The 17716-nt window shown below is 45.8% G+C and overlaps 1 protein-coding gene across 1 annotated transcript in view; it reads left to right on the forward strand.

Moving 5' to 3' along the window:
* maml3 (mastermind-like transcriptional coactivator 3) overlaps positions 1-8845 on the forward strand; it is a 103833-nt gene extending 94988 nt beyond the window's left edge. Inside the window, exons 4-6 of the mRNA XM_069165800.1 lie at positions 3851-4117; positions 5867-5945; positions 7459-8845. Of these exons, the coding sequence (XP_069021901.1) occupies positions 3851-4117; positions 5867-5945; positions 7459-8561 (1449 nt within the window). The 3' untranslated portion in view covers positions 8562-8845. The remainder of the gene's footprint in view (positions 1-3850; positions 4118-5866; positions 5946-7458) is intronic.
* Positions 8846-17716: the final 8871 nt, after the last annotated feature.

A 17716-nucleotide genomic window follows, 5' to 3' on the forward strand; every position in this document is an offset into this window, starting at 1 on the left:
CACATCCAATTTTATATACTAGTCTGGGAAGGCTGAGGATGAAGAGTCTGGTGGTGGTGGTGGTGGTGTTGGTGGTGGTGGTGGTGGTGGGGGGGGGGGGGGGTCAGAGCGAGTTGGATCGACGGAGCTAAAGGAGAAAGCCGACTCTGTGGATGCTCTTTGTTCCATTATCAGAACGACAGAGCGAACGGGAGATGTAAAGAAGCTGTTGAAGACGGTCGTAGCTGTATGTGTTTGCGGAGGGGTGACCTGGCACGGCGGCCATAACCGCTCCTCTGAGCGCCATCTGCTCCTCGCCGCAGCAACTGTTGCCAGGGTACCTGCTCTCCTCTCTCCTCCCCTTCATCCCACCTTCCACTCCTCCTCCTCCTCCTCCTTCTCCTCCTCCTCTTTTGGCTCATCACCTCCTGACTTCACCCCCCCCCCCCCCCCCCAAAAAAAAAAAAAAAACATATAACCAGCTCCGCCACTCGAATCCTCCTCTTGGTTTTTGTCTCCCTCGACTCCTCACCATCCTCCTCCTCCTCTTCTTCCTCACACAGACGCAGCTCCCTTTTCTCTTCCCTTCAGTTAATTTAATTTGCTTTTTCACTCTGAAGAGGATACCTGCTCCTCCATTCAATGAGCTTTATTGGCGTGACATTCAATTCATTGTATATTAGCAACGCTTCAGCGAAGTACTAATAACACCGAAATAATACTGATACTGCCGCTAATTCATTCGCTGCCTTTTCCTCATCACCCTCCTGTGCCTTTTTTTCCTCTTCTGCGCGTCTTTATTCGAGCGTCAATATGTCGACGTTATCGTTGTCTTCAGGTAGCTGCCTCACACACACACACACACACACACACACACACACACACCTCCTCCTCCACCGCCGCCGCCGAGATCTTTAATTCACCGAGACACTTCCTTCTCCTCTTCCCTTTTCTAATCCATCTTTCTTCCGTTCCCCTTTGCAGTTGTGTGTGTGTGTGTGTGTGTGTGTGTGTGTGTGTGTGTGTGTGTGTGTGTGTGTGTGTGTGTGTGTGTGTGTGTGTGGACATGACTCAGGGCCCCCGTCTCCGCAGTGAGAGAGAGAGAACCGAGGAAAGAGTGGAGAAAGAAGGGAGTTTGAGGAGGAGGAGGGAGGACAGGGAGGTGTTTAGAGAGAAAGGAAGAAAAGAGGTAGAGGAGCGAGTGGGGGGGGGGGGGGGGGGTGAGATCGTAGATCAGAACCGTCATGATTGAGCCATCTGCTGAGAGGAGGCCAGTGAGACTCACACACACACATACACATTGCACATGCAGATATATCTGTGCTTAAAGATCACCACTGCCACCCGTTGGTCACTTCCTGACACTACACTACTTTTTTTTTTTTTTTTTTTTTTTTTTTTTTTGCAATCCGTGTTGACCGCTCTGCCGGAACACGCCGGCCCGGATATGAGACACGTAGCTCTGACCATCGATCCGTCTGGTCTGGATCGCTGCTTTAACCGGTCTTAAGCAGCCGGTTCTGTTTCCTTCATAGAGAGTTGTTTTTCTTTTCTTTTTTTTCCCCTAATATTCACCGTTTATCTCCACCTAACTCCCTTCTAAGAAGAGCAGAGCCTCAATACGGATTATGAGGATTTTACCTCTTTCAAAACACATTGAGTACAGCGGTGTGTTACAGACTCGAGCTATGAGTCGGTACTGTAATCCCGCTTTCGCAGTTTTATTCTCGCCCTGCAGTGATTTGTGATTTGTTGTAACGCTGTCTGGCTGCTGTTGGGTGGTTCTGTGTTGGTGCAACATGCAAACACTCTTTTTATTTATTTTTTTTCTGGCCTGAATGGTTCTTCTCATCTCCTCTCGGGGTCTTTCTGTCGCTGGCAGGCCCTAAACGGCGTCCGCTCTCGATTCAGCTGTCTAACCTTTAATAGATCCATAAACGCTCGGCTCCCATTGGCCAGAGCAGGCCATTTCATCCTATTAGAGATTAGCATACGGCTGAGTGGAGGAGGAAGTGCTCTTTATATGCTAATGAGGAGATAATGTATGCTGCCGAGGACGAACCGGTGCCCCCGTCGGGAAGGAACTCGGGGGTGGCGGCGGACGTGCCGAATCTTGAAGGCGGTCCCGTCTTCATCCGGCGTTTCGCTCTCTGTAAAGACTGTATCTCCAGTGAGCTCAAACACATCAAACACGGGCCGCGTGAAGCCGTCGCTGTAGATGTGCCTGATGTCATTTTTTGTGGCATTCATTTTGGGATAAAGAGCAACGACGACAAAACGGAAGAGGAAGGTTTTTTCTTAAAAATAATTTCAGATAGCTTTTGTTACATGCTGAGAAGCTCAATTAGCTCCATGTTGTTGTTTTTTTGTTTTTTTACCCCTTTAACACAAACATGATGAAAATTTGCCTTTAAAGGGACTCTTCAACATTGTGGGGGATACGCTCTCTCGCTGAGTTCAATGAGAGCACCTGCAGCGTAACATAATTGTGATTGTCCCCGGTGCAAATATTTATCTCCCCCACCCTTTCCTCCCCACCCCACCCTTTCCTCCCCCCTCCTTCTTTGCCCACAAAAAGACACCCCAAAAACACAAGCCTACGCCGCTAACTTCTTGTCCATTTGCTGAAGAGCTTCTTTCGAAAAGGTTGAACCGTTTGCAAGTAATCACAAATCGCAGGGAAGTAACGTCATTGGAAAAAATTTCCCAGCATGCCTTCTTCTTAGGAAACTCGGAAGAATAAAAATTAAATAGATCTAAGTGATGGGTCAAAATAATTGCCTATTCATTTTGAATAAAGATACTTCAAATAGGCTGACTTCAAACCATAAGTGATGTACACATGGTGGGAAGCAAGTATATATATATATACATATATATATATATATATATATATATATATATATATATATATGTAGCTATCACAATCCGTGACATGCTTGTTTATGTTTTCTGTGTTGCTCTTTTATGACTTTGACGACTGTGTGAGATGAAATTTTATACCAGAGGTCCCTGCTGGGCTCCAGTGTGCTGCACCAGCATCGCATTGTTGATATTTATGCCATCAGACAGCACCCTCATGTCTGCACTGTAAATATGACGCTTTTTGCGAGAAGCCCGCCCGTTAGCTTAGCTTCGCTCTGGGAAAAGGGGAAAACCGCGAACCTAAAACATAAATCCGCCTGCCAGCACCTCACAAACTATTTTGTTTGTTTGATCCATGCAAAACAAAAACAAAAAAGAAATGCCAAAGGAGGGCTTGATGAATGTCAATCGACAAAAAAAAAAAAATGCAGCTATTTTGATAATCGAGAACCCTTTTTGGTTATTTTCCATTAAAACGGAAAGAAAAAAAAAATTCCGATTCTGGCATCTCAATCAGCAGCATTTCTTATTCTCTTAGCTTCAGACAAAACAAAACATTTGAAAATGTCACCTTTTGCTTTGCTAAACTGACATTTCATGACAAACCATCAACAGATTACTCTAAAAGAAAAAAAAAAAAGTTTGACACATTCATTAATATTGAAAACAATCATCAACAAGCAGCCATCGTGAAAAGAACAACTCACTCTTTTTTACGTTGTGGCAATGTACTGGGCAATTACTTCGACTCCGTGCAGTTGCCAGGCAACAAATCAAGACTCCAGGAAATTGATATCCTAAAATATGCCATGTAAGGATGGTGAGCTTTAGTGGAGCTAAGCTCGCGGCTGCAGGCTTGTCACCTCATATTTAATGGATAGAAACCGTGTGAAAGTGGCCTGTGGTTTATGACGGTGGTTTATGATCGGCCGATGGTGGTATATTTACATTTTACCAGTCCATCTGACCCCTGCTTGCCCCTCTTCTCTCCTCTCTCTCTGTCCAGGAACAAGGTGTGGTGGGAATGTCCCGACCACCCGGCGCGATACCGCCTCCTCACCCCGCCGGTGGGGTCGCCTCCGGGGTGGGGCCCAACCAGGGGTCGGGTCCGCCTCCGGGCTACGTGGGCAACCAGCAGCAGGCGGCCATGATGAAGCTGATGCTGGCCATGGAGCAGGAGAAGAGGGTGCAGATGCACATGATGGAGCAGCAGAAGCAGCAGCAGCTCTTCAGAGAGCAGCGGCAGCAGCAGCAGCAACTGCTGGCTGAACAGGTGAGTTTTACGCTCCAGTCCTTTTTTTTTTTTTTTTCTCACGGCGTTAAAAGTTAGCGTCGTCGTGGTGATTAAAGAGCGGGAGGGTGCGATTCATCTGTCACGCATTCAAATTATAGTTTGTGTGTATAATGAGCGTGGGCCTCGTTTGTTCATACAACCACGTATATTTGTCTGCGTCTGCAGCTCTTAACAAGACCAGCACATCCTCTCCTCTTCCTCACTGTTGTCTGGTTACATGTGTAATTACCCTCAACCAGCCCCCCTCTTCACTACTTCCTTTTCATCTCGGAGATGTGTGTGTGTGTGTGTGTGTGTGTGTGTGTGTGTGTGTGTGTGTGTGTGTTTGCCACATGCCGCCTCCTGTGATAATGTGCTGTTTTCTTTTTATTTCTCTCTCTGTAAAGGGAATCAAGTGTTAAAAGAGTTCTGAACTCTCCAGTCACCTCCCACTATGTTGGTTTTAATTGGATCTGCAAAAACATACACAGATGCACAAATATAGGTGCCTGACAGGAAGAACCGATCCTGCTGGGGTTTAGCGTACGTCGTTAACTGGATATCGTACCTTCGTTTAAACGAGCAGCCTACACGCTGCTGGTTTTTATGCTGCAAAGACCCAAACTGCTTAAGTGGTTCAGTTAAATTCATTATACCTGCAGTACAGCTGCGGCTGCGATGGAGAACCAGAGCTGCCTTCGGTTTCCTGTTCGAACGCTTCGTTATGGTACTGTTTGTGTCGGAGAGAATCCTGCAAGTACTGTACACCAATCAGATCCTGACAGCACACATCTGGCTCTCTTCTGCTCTACCAAAACACGTGTTTCAGTTCAGGTATACGAAGTATCTCTGTAACCCCGACTCCACCAACATCTGGCTCTACTGTACCAAACATCGGTTTAACCTGTACAGCACTAACGTCTGTCTGTCAACATCTGTCTTTAGTGTACCAACATCTGTCTCTACTGTGCCAAACAACTATCCAATCCTGACAGTACCAACATCTGTCTCTAACTATACCAACGTCTGTTTCTACTGTACCAAACATCTGTCTAACCTTTACGGTACCAACATCTGTCTCTAACTATACCAACGTCTGTCTCTACTGTACCAAACATCTGTCTAACCTTTACGGTACTAACATCTGTCTTAACTCATCTGTACCAACATCTGTCTCTACTGTACTAAACAACTGTCTCACTAACAAAACCCCAATCTCACCAGTACTTTAATCAACATCTACTGTCTCCTTCATCGAACATACCTTTGTTCATAAAGACAACATAAAGACCTTTTCTCACATTGACCGAATCAAACATCTGTATCAAAGACATACATCTGTCTCAAAATGTGTTGATTTATCCGCTGAAACCGAAAAAACTTTTGTATTCAATAAATGACACAAATAATTGATCAGTTATCAAAACTACAAAGTATTCATTTGAGTAATCAGTTCGCCCACTCATCATTAAGTTACTATAAGAATGTATCACGGAACAAAACACCGTTTTGATTCATGTGAGGTATCATTGATGTGTCAGTACCTGCATGTCGTCTACTTTCCGGATATTTACCCTCATGAAGGCCTTGCGACCTACAGCTTGAATTCACCATCGAGGCATTGTTCTTTTTGTGTATCCTGCACTATGATAATACCGATGATATCCTGAATTTCCGAGAGAGCTGTGCGGGGTTGTTTCGGGGCCGCAACTTCCACCCTTAACCATTTGTACCCGTCTGTGTCTGCAGCTCCAACAGCAGCAGCATCTTCCCCGGCAGATGGGCCAGGGCCAGAGGAATCCATATCCCCAAGTCAATCAGTACCAAGGTGAGTCACACAAACACATGCGTTCAATCAGTCTGTGCAATAATGCACACAGCGTATGCAAAAACACAAGAATGGCAGCACCCCAATGGATTTTCCCATAAAAAAAGAGGCCAAGACCTGACAAATCCTTTAGCATTATTGATTACCGCATTAGGAAATGGATTTTCAGATCTTTGCGTAGCGTCCAGATGGTTATGGGAATAATGCCTATAATTACACATGCGTGTTTGGCCTGCAACAAGTATGGTATACGCGGCAGAGTGCCAAGACATTTAAGACATTTAACAGATTTCGTAGTTCGCTCCGTGCCACAGTCACAGACAGATATGTATGCAAACAGCAGGGCTGACCGAGCACCACCCTGAAACCGAACCTCGTCCTCTCTGTCTGTCTCTGTCAGATACATCAGATGCTCTTCAGCCTCTCTCTCCTCTCTCTCTCCTCTCTCGTCTCTCTCGCTCTCTCCGAAAGAAGAAAAAAAAAAAAAAAAAAAAAAAAAAAAAGAAGAAGAGTGTTCCTGCTCTGCCTGTTACCACGGCAACTTGTCTGTCCTGGATCCCCCAGAGTTCCGGTGGAGTCAGAGATGGATGAGAGGAGGGAAGTGGGAGTGTGGAGGGAGGGAGGTGGAGGGGAGGGGGGGAGCTGGAGGAATAGGTAGATGGTCTTGGTAGGTAAAGGAGGAAGGAGAGAGAGAGAGAGAGACGAGTGGGTGAGAGGATGATGGAGAGATGAAGAAAAATACAGAGGAGGAGGAGGAGAGTCAAGTCGAAAAAGCCATTTATAGCCATCAGAGTCTGTCTGCAAGTCTAGGAGATGATGTGGAGAGGAAGACGGGGGCCAATGAAAAGCATGAAAGCTGCGGCCTAGAAATGCAGCCGTTAGTTCAGCTCGTCCCGCTTGCGCGTCCGTGATTTTCAAAGCGCAACGATTGTGCTCGTATCACCTGCAACACACTCACACTCACTGTGTTTTTTTTTTTTTTTTTGCTGGAATATAGTGTACATGTTATGTTACCTTACCAACTCTCTCGCTTGCTTACGAGTCCCGGAGTGTGTGATCCTCTTCGTTCTCCACTTCCTTCTGTTACATCTCCAGTCTGAGCTGTGAGGTGAGGGATTAGTGGAATGATGTCAGGAGTGGGGTTTATTAGAGGATTTAGAGCCATTTCCACGCCAGCAGACCTCCTCGGCTCTGCTGGCGCCGTGCATCTAATAGGAGGAATAAAAAAAAAAAGTGAGGGAAGTGAGCTGCTGGCGCTTTAGAGTGTTTCGTTTTATTTTGGTGTGGCAGGATTTGGACCAAATTGGGTGGGAAGCGTTTATTTCCTGAGTAAACAGGTTTTTCGTGGAACATAAATCGTTGCCTCGTCACTGAATTATTAGATCTGTCTTTTGCGCCTTTTGATGATTTGAGTGTCTTTTGCAAAAAGTCCGGCTCAGATTTCTCTCTCCAGGTGCCTGAATTCTTTCCCCGCTCTTCTGTTGTTTTAACTCCTCTCATTTTCCACTGCTAGGTCCCCCTCAGGATCTGGCGTCCAGGAGTCAGGCCCTTCAGAACAATCGGGCCGCTCGCGTCCTGCAACAGCAGCAGCAAAACCAGCAACAGATGGTCCAGATGAGTTCTGTCCAGGGCCAGGGAGGCTCCGTCGGACCCCAAACTGACATGGGACTGCCCTACGGCAACCAGGGCTCCAACCAGGGTTCCCTGTACGGGCTCAACCCATCCATGAGCCAAATGATGCACCAGCAGCAGCACCAGAGCCAAAGCGTCCAAGCCTCCATGGGCCTTCCACCGCAGCACAACCCCGCCGGAGGGCCGCCCCGGCAGGCAGGTGCGGGTCCCGGGGTCGGAGGTATGCCCGGGGGCCCCGGAGGTGCTGGAGCTGCAGGGTACGGAGGACAAGGGATGTTAATGAACTCCATGACCCAACAACCGCTCAAAGGACCTCCCAATGCCAAAGCCCAAGCGCAGAGACTGCAGAGCATGCTGGGAGCGGGAGGAGGCGGTGGGGGAATGGCGGCGGGCGGTTGGCCACAGCAGCAAGGACAGAGTCTGCAAGCCATGGGAGGGGGAGTCGGAAGGACTACAGGAGGAGGGGGAGGAGAAATGGTGGGGTTCAGCTCGGCCCAGGGTTACGGGATGCAGCCGGGTCAACCGCCGCGCATGGCCAAGCAACACTTTCAGGGCCCGGGACAGGGGATGAGCCAGGGGATGGACCCCAGGGTGGGCAACCCGGCAGCGGGGATGGGTGGCCCGATGATGGGCCCGCACATGGGTGGTCAGCCCAGGACCAACCAGCCCCGGCCCATGGTCATGAACCAGGGGATGAACCAGGGGGTGATGGGCCAGGGGATGACCGGGATGGGGGGGTTTGGGCCGGGCCCCGGAGGGCCGGGAATAGGGGCGGGGGGAGGAGGAGGTGGACCATACGGACCAGGGGGAGTCGGGGTTGGAGGTCAGCCACAGGGCTACCAGAGGACAGCCAATCAGGACATGTCATCCTACGGATACGGGGGCGGGCCCTCAGGGGGAGGAGCCTTCGGATTGGGCGATGGCTCGGGGGCGGAGCTGGACTCAAGCGACGGTTGGATGGAGGAGTTTTTCTCGAGCCAATAGCCAACGGGGGGAAAGTTTTTACTGGATGAACTTAAACATTAAATTCAGACAAACGTTTAAAAAGCTGAGAAAGTAAAACAAAAAAGGACGACACGAGGCGGACTGGCATGTTTTTGTTTTGTAAAACATGAGCAAGGTTATATATGAGTTCTGTTATAAATGTTATGTTTTGTGTGTCTGTATGTATGTATGTATGTATGTGCGTGTGTGAGTCGGAGAGAGCTATCATTATGTCTTGTGCATATTAATGAAAAACCAATATAGAGATTAAGAGGTGTGTTTCATTCGTTTCCCCCTTTTTTTTTTTTCTTTTTTTTTTTTTTTTATATTATCCTCCACGGAGTGAAATTTTTGTTCTCACGTTGCAGCGTTTGAAAGCGAGCCCCGTTTACACAGCGGCGCTTTGAGCACGAGCTTCAGCAGGGGCTTGATTGAAAACCACAGACTGATGAAGGGGGAAGGAAGACTTGTTCTCAAGACAGCAATTTATTTGTGTTTGTGTGTTTGTGCCACCCAGCTCAGTGCTTCAGATCTCTCGGCTATGTGAGGAGCTGAAGGGAGTAGAAAGCACTCTCAACGCTCCCATTTCCTCTCGCTTACATTTGTGCCTCACACACACACACACACAAATGTGTCTCCCTCACACATACACTCTCTCGCTCTCTCTCTTTCTTTCTCTACTCTCTTCACTCGATCTCTCTCATCCTCCTCCCGTCTTTCCCACCTTCTCTCCAGAGACTCGTTCCTCGCTCCCGACACTTTTTTTTTTCTTTCTTTCTTTCTCCTCTGTTTAAATTGTGCACATCACAACAGAACAAATGATGTTCCTTCTATTGTGCCACACGAGCGCACTCTGCCCTCTAGTGCTTTTGCTAGGCAACCGACTTGGGTGGCGGGTATTTTTTTTTTTTTTTTTTTTTTTTGGTGGGAAGGGAGGTTGGGTGGTGTTGGGTGGTGTTGGGTGGGGGGGGGCATTTCCTGTGCTGAGTCGCTGTGGATGATGGGTGTGCATGTAGAGGAAGACAAAGGGGAGTGAAAAGCAAAGAGAGACGGAGGGAGAATAGGCAGCTAAAAGCAAGCGCTTGGGCTCAAAAGGCGTACACACACACACGCACACACACACGCATGCACACACACACACACGCATGCACACACACACACACACACACACGCGCGTGGGCATGCACGTATACAACAAACAGGCAAACAAGCAGCAACCCGGGGAAGGATGTGCAGACGTGTGAGAGGCAGCTAACAGCTAATATTACATTAAACCTTTCTGTCTGTGTGACACAACCCCATCCCCACCCCTCCTCTCACCCCACCCCCTTCACCTCCCCATCTCCTCCCCACCCACGTCACATCTATCAGGCTTGACATAAAGCAAAATGCTCGCTGGGCACTGAATGTATCCAAGCACCACAAGTGACTTCTTCTTCTTCTTCTTCGTCTTCGTCTTCTTCTTCCTCTTCTTCTTCTTCCTCTTCTTCTTCTTCTTCTTCTTCTTCTTCTTCTTTTTAAGGAAACAAAAACAAACAAAACAAAAAAAACAAAAAAAAACGAGCTCATTAACAGCCCACCCACATGGTTTTGTTTGTCGCTGTTGTGTTTTATCCCTAACAATGATGCTGGTTGTGTCTTTGTCAATTAAAAGAGGAAAAAAAAAAAAAAAAAAAAGAGTTTAAATTAGCCTTTTTTTTAGTTTGTGTTGTCTATTTTTTTGGGGGAGAATCTGTTTGTCCAGCCCCCCTCCCCCCCCTCCCCCATCGCAGCGCAGCGCAGCGCAGCCTTCCCTTCCCTTCTCTTCCCATTGTGCCACAGCTGGTTGTCAATCACCCCCCCCCCCCATACTTCCCCCCCTGCTGTACATCGTGGCTTCTGTCGTACTTGCAGCTATCGAACGGCCCCTCGCTCCAAAACTCGAACTGTGCTGTAACACTACTGTGAAGAAAATACAAGCTGACTCCCTATCCAGCGCTTCACGATGGAAAACGAACCACTGCTAAGCCTTGAGTTTGTTTTTTTAAAGACGGCGGAGAGGAGCTTCAACGGCGGGATTGGGCTTAAAGGGGGGCGACGACGCCACGTCGGCGCCCGTCGGCGTCGAAGTGCGACCGCCGAAGTTGGTGTCGGGGCAATTGCGGCTGTCGCTCATCACCAACAAGCTGTCCACTGTTTGAGTAAATAAATGTGTCGAATAGGTTTTTAACACAGTTGTCGTTCGGTAACATCTTACACCTCTAACTGTTTTTTGTAATCCTGGTTTTAAAAGACGGATGAAAGCGTGTCTGTTGCGTGCATTACTTTGTATTTAGCTCATCAGAGTGAACGTTTTTGGAGGACGATGCTGTAATCAACAAAAAACCAAAAAGCCTTCTTCTCTGTAAACTAAAACTCCTTGTCATCATCTGTTCTCATGGTTGTCAGTGTTGTATAATCCAAACCCTTTAAAATACGAACTTTTAACCGCCACGCTAACTCTGTGCTTTGTTTTTTTTTTTTTTTTTGTGTGTGTGTCATGTTTGGAGAGCAGACGTCCTCCGTCTCACTGTGTGGAGTCTGAAGGTCAAGAGGTGGGCCGATGCGTTAGGGTTTGTAGCGTTCCCCAGTTTTATCAGGGGGGTGGGAGGGAGGGCGGGAGGGGGGGGGGGAATCATAAATAATTAAAACCCCTTCGTCGCTGGGTGAACTCTCGGATTGTCGAGCCTACCGTGTGCAGGACAAGCGGCGGAGCGCTCGCCTCTGCAGCAGCTCCACCCGCTCATGCTTCCAAAAAACAAATAAAAACCCTTTGATACCCGTGCAGCAACCCGGGCAGGCTCACATATACATTCAGAGAGTTGGACTGGAGTTGTGTAGGAAAACAACCTGAGGTCTCCCACTCCAAAGTGGAGAGAGAAGGAGAAGGTATAGAAACACCTCTGGGTCAGTGTTAAGGTCACGACCTTCGTGACCTTTGTCTTCTTAAAAGCGAGAGTTCGTGATCTGGTTTGAAAATCCCTTCAGGAAGAGAAAACGAAAGCTTCCTCCAAATATCATTATGTACCGGGACCAAGTCTGTAGACAACATTTTAACAAAAATGGTTGTTATTGATGTTCTTTGTTTTATTTTTTTTATTTTTTTTTACTGGTGCTGACATATATGTGATTATGAGAAAAAGTATATAAAAGATAATGGCTATTTGTAAATATGTTTTTACAGGTTTAAATACATCAGATAATACAGTCTCTACTCTGTAAAGAATTTACTGTTTGTTGGAAAATAGAGAAGTATTTTTATTTTGAAGTTTTTTGGTTTCACTTTTAACCCATCTGAGCTATGCCATTGCACTTCAGACAATGTCTTACTACTAATTTGTATTGTAAAACCTCCTCTCTTTTTTGGAATTTATTTTCATTTGTTTTGTTTTTTTCTAGTTTGAGATTTGACTCGGTTCTTAAGCAGTGCTTATTTCTTTTTATCCTGTACAGAATTCTGAAATGTTAACAAAAGAGAATTACAAAAGACTTTTTTTTTTTGTTTGTTTTTCAAAAAGATACAATAAAGAGAGAATGTTCTCGCTGATCATATTAAATGAAAGTTTCTGTTGTTCATTGGGATCTTTTACATCAAAGTGCCACAACCGAGGAGCTCTAAAACAAAGAAGTCAGAAATATAACTGGGTACATCAAAGATATAAAAAATATAACCTGAAAACTATGAATATATAACCTCAAAACTACCAAAATATAACCTGAAAACTATGAATATATAACCTCAAAACTACCAAAATATAACCTGAAAACTATGAAAATACATACTCAAAACTATCAAAATATCACCTCAAACATCAAAATATCAAAAGTGCCTAAAAACCTTTGCACATACATGATAGATACAAACTGTATTATCTAAGAAAAATTCAAAATATGGAAAGGGAAAAAGGTAAGTTGGGTGATGGAAAAAAAAAAAAAAAGGATTTGTCCCTTCCTCTTGTTTGCATTGTGGCTCCGGAAAGTTTCCTTTGTTTTCTCTCTTATTTGCAAGTGATTCCTTTTGTTTTACTTTCCGCATCTAATTGACGCCCCCCCTCCCCCTCGTGTCCTTACCTACAACCAACTCTGTATTACCATACAAAAGCAGATACAAAGGGGATGGGGGGGTCGGGGGGGGGGGTGACTGTCAATTGTTTGTCAACTGTATAAAAGCTGCCCTATGGAGAAAGGGACGGCAGACGAGGACTGCGGAGGAGAGGAGGACCGCTGGGGGAAACCAGGCTGGGTGGAGCCCGGCTGGGGCGAGGACTGTTGGGGAGGCCTGCTGGAGGACTGCTGCAGGAGGGGAGCACTGCTGGACACCTCTCTTTGAGGGCGCATGCAGTTGCTCCTTCTTACAAGAATAAAATGTCCGATGTGTTTGATTCTGAACCGAGCCTCCTGAGTAATTTGTCTTAACATTGGGATATGTACAAGTTGTAAAATAGCAGATACAATTAATAAAATCAGAATGTTTAATGATGAATAAAAGACATATGTATGGTAAAATGGGGTTATTGGCCGTTTCCCCGTAGAGTCTCGCTGTGGATGGACGCACAGCATTAACAGTCACCCTGTCAGCTGACAAGCTTATTTTTATTTCGGGGTCACGAGACTGAAGGAGACAAATGCGCACGCAATCACGGAGCGCCTAAAACCAGACTGACTAACTGCTGCAGTGATGTTTTGTCTAACAGACCTGATTTGCATAATTGGACTTGCATATGCTAAAGAGCAGAGCCTTTAATTCTGTCTGGCAGTGATAGTGACAATGAATCATGGGCTCCCTGTTGGTGCCAGCAGACAGACAGACCGACAGACAGACAGACCACACTCAGGGCCAGGACCCCCACCCCACCACCACCACCACCCCCCCCCCCCCCCCCGACCTGCCCCACCCCTTTCAAACTCTCTCCTCCTCATCCTCCGTCGGCCACGCCTCTTTTTCTTCATCTCCCCTCATCATCATGGCCACCTTCCTCCACCTCGTCCTCTCATATCTCTGCTTTCCTTCCCCCCCCTTTTCCCACAGCTGCCTTGTTTCTCCTCCACTCTCTACCCCCCACCCCTCCCAACCCCCACCCACCACCACCATTACCACCAACACACACACACACACACACACACACACATATCCAACACACTCCTGCTTCTCTACATCTGACATTGATAAATGGAGACTTACAGAGATGACAGTATCATTACTCATGTTCAGTGGCGACTCCACCTAGGACAGAAAAAAAAAATAAAACGGGGAGTAAGAGGGAGGATGAAGGACAGGACGGGAGGAAGATGGGGAGAGGTGGAGGAGAGGAGGCCGCGTGTGCGGTTGGAGGTGTTTCGCTGCCATCCCGAGCGCACACACACACACACCTTCATATCTCCAGAGAGCGCGAATGTTGAGATGTTCATTACTGGTGTGAAAAATAGTAGAACAACTTGTTGATCGTCGCGGCAGCCTGGAAAAGGTTGAAAGTCACCGGTTTCATACACTAATCGGATCACAAAAAGAAAAAGGCTGCAGGGCTGCAGGATTTTTCCATTATCACCGAATCTGCTGCCCTTTTCAATTAATCATTTATTGTATAAATGTCAACAATAATGGTAATTACCAGATCAGATATTCCCACAATTTCAAGGACTTTCTTCATGAATTATATTCATAATAACATGAAACCCCCTTTTTTTAGAGGCTAAAACAAGCAAGGTTGGTTTTTTTTGTAAGTTTACTCAATAAAACTGCTCTTCCGTCACGCTAACGTCTATTAAAATATTAAAATGAGCTCTGTGAGGCTGTACTGAACCTCAGGGATGCTTAAGTGAACGGAGACTGTTAGCAGGCTAATAACTAACAGGCTCATGCGGAGAAAATCATCGGTGCCAACCTGCCCTCCATTCAGGCCGTCGCTCTGCTCAACATCCTCAACATCACTGGACATTTTGCAACGACACCCAACCGCATCAGCACCGTATGCACGAGGTGCAATTGCACCATTGTTTAGGTGTATTTATGTATATGTTTGTTTCTTAGCTGTGTATATGTGTGTATATGTCTATTTATGTTTTATATGTCTATTTATGTCTGTCTGTTTTTTGCACGCTGAGAGAGAAGCTACAACCGGAGGAAAAAAATTCCTTGTATGTGTAAACATACCCGGCCAATAAAGCTGATTCTGTTTCTAATGATGCGTTCAAATGTTGTCGTAGAAGAGTCCGTACGAACGGCGCTCTCTTGTGGTGTTCACAACATCAGAACTCAAAATTTCCTATAAACCTCCAATTCACGAGTTGTGAAAATGTTGATCTTCCAAACGGCCTCATCTTTTCCCTCTTGTGCCTTTGCATTTCCTGCATTTCGTTACCTGCCTTGCTACTGTTAGCCTCTGAGGCTTCTAGACGCCATCCGTGTTGCTGTTGCCTAGCAACTGTGTTTTTATGACTTAACCACTTGAACGCCAACAATACGTTGTAACCACGAGCTCACGAGTTGCATTTGAACGCAGCATCGGCCTCAGAGATGCTTAAGTGTCTCCTGAGATTGTTAGCAGGGTAATATGACAACAATTGACTAACACGTTGATGCGGAGGTTTAACGTGTGACACGTTTACCGTCTCATGGCGTGTCCCAAATCCACGCTACATACTAATTTAGTGCAGTGTGTAAATATCATGCTACTGCATATTGTTTTATCACTAGCATTGTTTTATCATTTGGTTTATCATTTGTATGTTTTATTGGCGACTGAGAGGAAATTATACAATAAATGTGACCCCCCCCGGCCCGCCCTTCAAAAAAAGGTCTTTCCACAGCTTTTCTACCATCACTCACATTTGATATTAATATATCATTATATGCTGCATGTTCAATCTGCAGGCCGTCTGGCTCAAGTCGACCTCATTTTGACAAAATTTGATCTCTTTTCCAGCGTCAATGCATAAAACCTGCTCAGAATAAGTGTGTGCTTGTTAATTTAGAGCGTTAACATGCGAGGCGCTAAAAACAAGTGACTCATTAATTTGCAACCGATCAACAGGTGAAGTGAATAACATTGATTATCTCGTTACGGTGGCACCTTTCCAGGGAAGGCAGGTATCAGGCAGCAGCTGAACAGTTGATCTTTTGGAAGCAGGAAAAAATGGGGCGAGCGTGTGAAGACCTGAGTGATGCTGACGAGGGCAAAACTGCGATAAGAATAACAATAAACTTTATTTGTATAGCGCCTTTCATACAAGACATGCAGCTCAAAGTGTTTTACAGCAAGAAAATTACATGCAGCGTTTCACATAAAAACAGATATAAAGGAACATTTAAAAATATAGGAAAGAAATGAGATGCATAAGAAACAAATAAAATGTAGGAAATTAAACAGAAATAGAGTTAAAATAAGCAATATGCATTTCAAATGCAAGAGAGCTTCAAGAGTAGCTCGTTAAAGGCTAAAGTAAAGAGATATGTTTGGAGCTTTCTTTTAAAAGTAGTAGCTGAGCAGCTTCCCTGATATCTAACAGATAGTTTGTTCCACAGATTTGGAGCAGAACTGACAAAAAGCTGAATCCCTAATTATCTTTCAGCTGTTTCAGCATGCCTAAGGAGCAGTCATGTTTTCTGATATACAGTGGGTACAGAAAGTATTCAGACCCCTTTAAATTTTTCACTCTTTGTTTCATTGCAGCCATTTGCTAAAATCAAAAAAGTTCATTTTATTTCTCATTAATGTACACTCAGCACCCCATCTTGACAGAAAAAAACAGAAATGTACAAATTTGTGCAAATTTATTAAAAAAGAAAAACTGAAATATCACATGGTCATAAGTATTCAGACCCTTTGCTGTGACACTCATATTTAACTCACATGCTGTCCATTTCTTCTGATCCTCCTTGAGATGGTTCTACTCCTTCATTGGAGTCCAACTGTGTTTAATTAAACTGATTGGACTTGATTAGGAAAGGCACACACCTGTCTATATAAGACCTTACAGCTCACAGTGCATGTCAGAGCAAATGAGAATCATGAGGTCGAAGGAACTGTCCAAGGAGCTCAGAGACAGAATTGTGGCAAGGCACAGATCTGGCCAAGGTTACAAAATAATTTCTGCAGCACTCAAGGTTCCTAAGAGCACAGTGGCCTCCATAATCCTTAAATGGAAGAAGTTTGGGACGACCAGAACTCTTCCTAGACCTGGCCGTCCAGCTAAACTGAGCAATCGTGGGAGAAGAGCCTTGGTGAGAGAGGTAAAGAAGAACCCAAAGATCACTGTGGCTGAGCTCCAGAGATGCAGTAGGGAGATGGGAGAAAGGTCCACAAAGTCAACTATCACTGCAGCCCTCCACCAGTCGGGGCTTTATGGCAGAGTGGCCCGACGGAAGCCTCTCCTCAGTGCAAGACATATGAAAGCCCGCATAGAGTTTGCCAAAAAAAACACATGAAGGACTCCCAGACTATGAGAAATAAGATTCTCTGGTCTGATGAGACCAAGATTGAACTTTTTGGCGTTAATTCTAAGCGGTATGTGTGGAGAAAACCAGGCACTGCTCATCACCTGCCCAATACAATCCCAACAGTGAAACATGGTGGTGGCAGCATCATGCTATGGGGGTATTTTTCAGCTGCAGGGACAGGACGACTGGTTGCAATTGAAGGAAAGATGAATGTGGCCAAGTACAGAGATATCCTGGAAGAAAACCTCTTCCAGAGTGCTCTGGACCTCAGACTGGGCCGAAGGTTCACCTTCCAACAAGACAATGACCCTAAGCACACAGCTAAAATAACAAAGGAGTGGCTTCGGAACAACTCTGTGACCATTCTTGACTGGCCCAGCCAGAGCCCTGACCTAAACCCAATTGAGCATCTCTGGAGAGACCTGAAAATGGCTGTCCACCAACGTTCACCATCCAACCTGACGGAACTGGAGAGGATCTACAAGGAAGAATGGCAGAGGATCCCCAAATCCAGGTGTGAAAAGCTTGTTGCATCATTCCCAAGAAGACTCATGGCTGTACGAGCTCACAAGGGTGCTTCTACTCAATACTGAGCAAAGGGTCTGAATACTTATGACCATGTGATATTTCAGTTTTTCTTTTGTAATAAATTTGCACAAATTTCTACATTTCTGTTTTTTTTTTGTCAAGATGGGGTGCT

The sequence above is a fragment of the Embiotoca jacksoni genome, unplaced genomic scaffold (genome assembly GCF_022577435.1).
Source record: "Embiotoca jacksoni isolate LCO1_2020_lvr unplaced genomic scaffold, fEmbJac1.0.p SCAF_36, whole genome shotgun sequence".
Classification (NCBI taxonomy): domain Eukaryota; kingdom Metazoa; phylum Chordata; class Actinopteri; family Embiotocidae; genus Embiotoca; species Embiotoca jacksoni.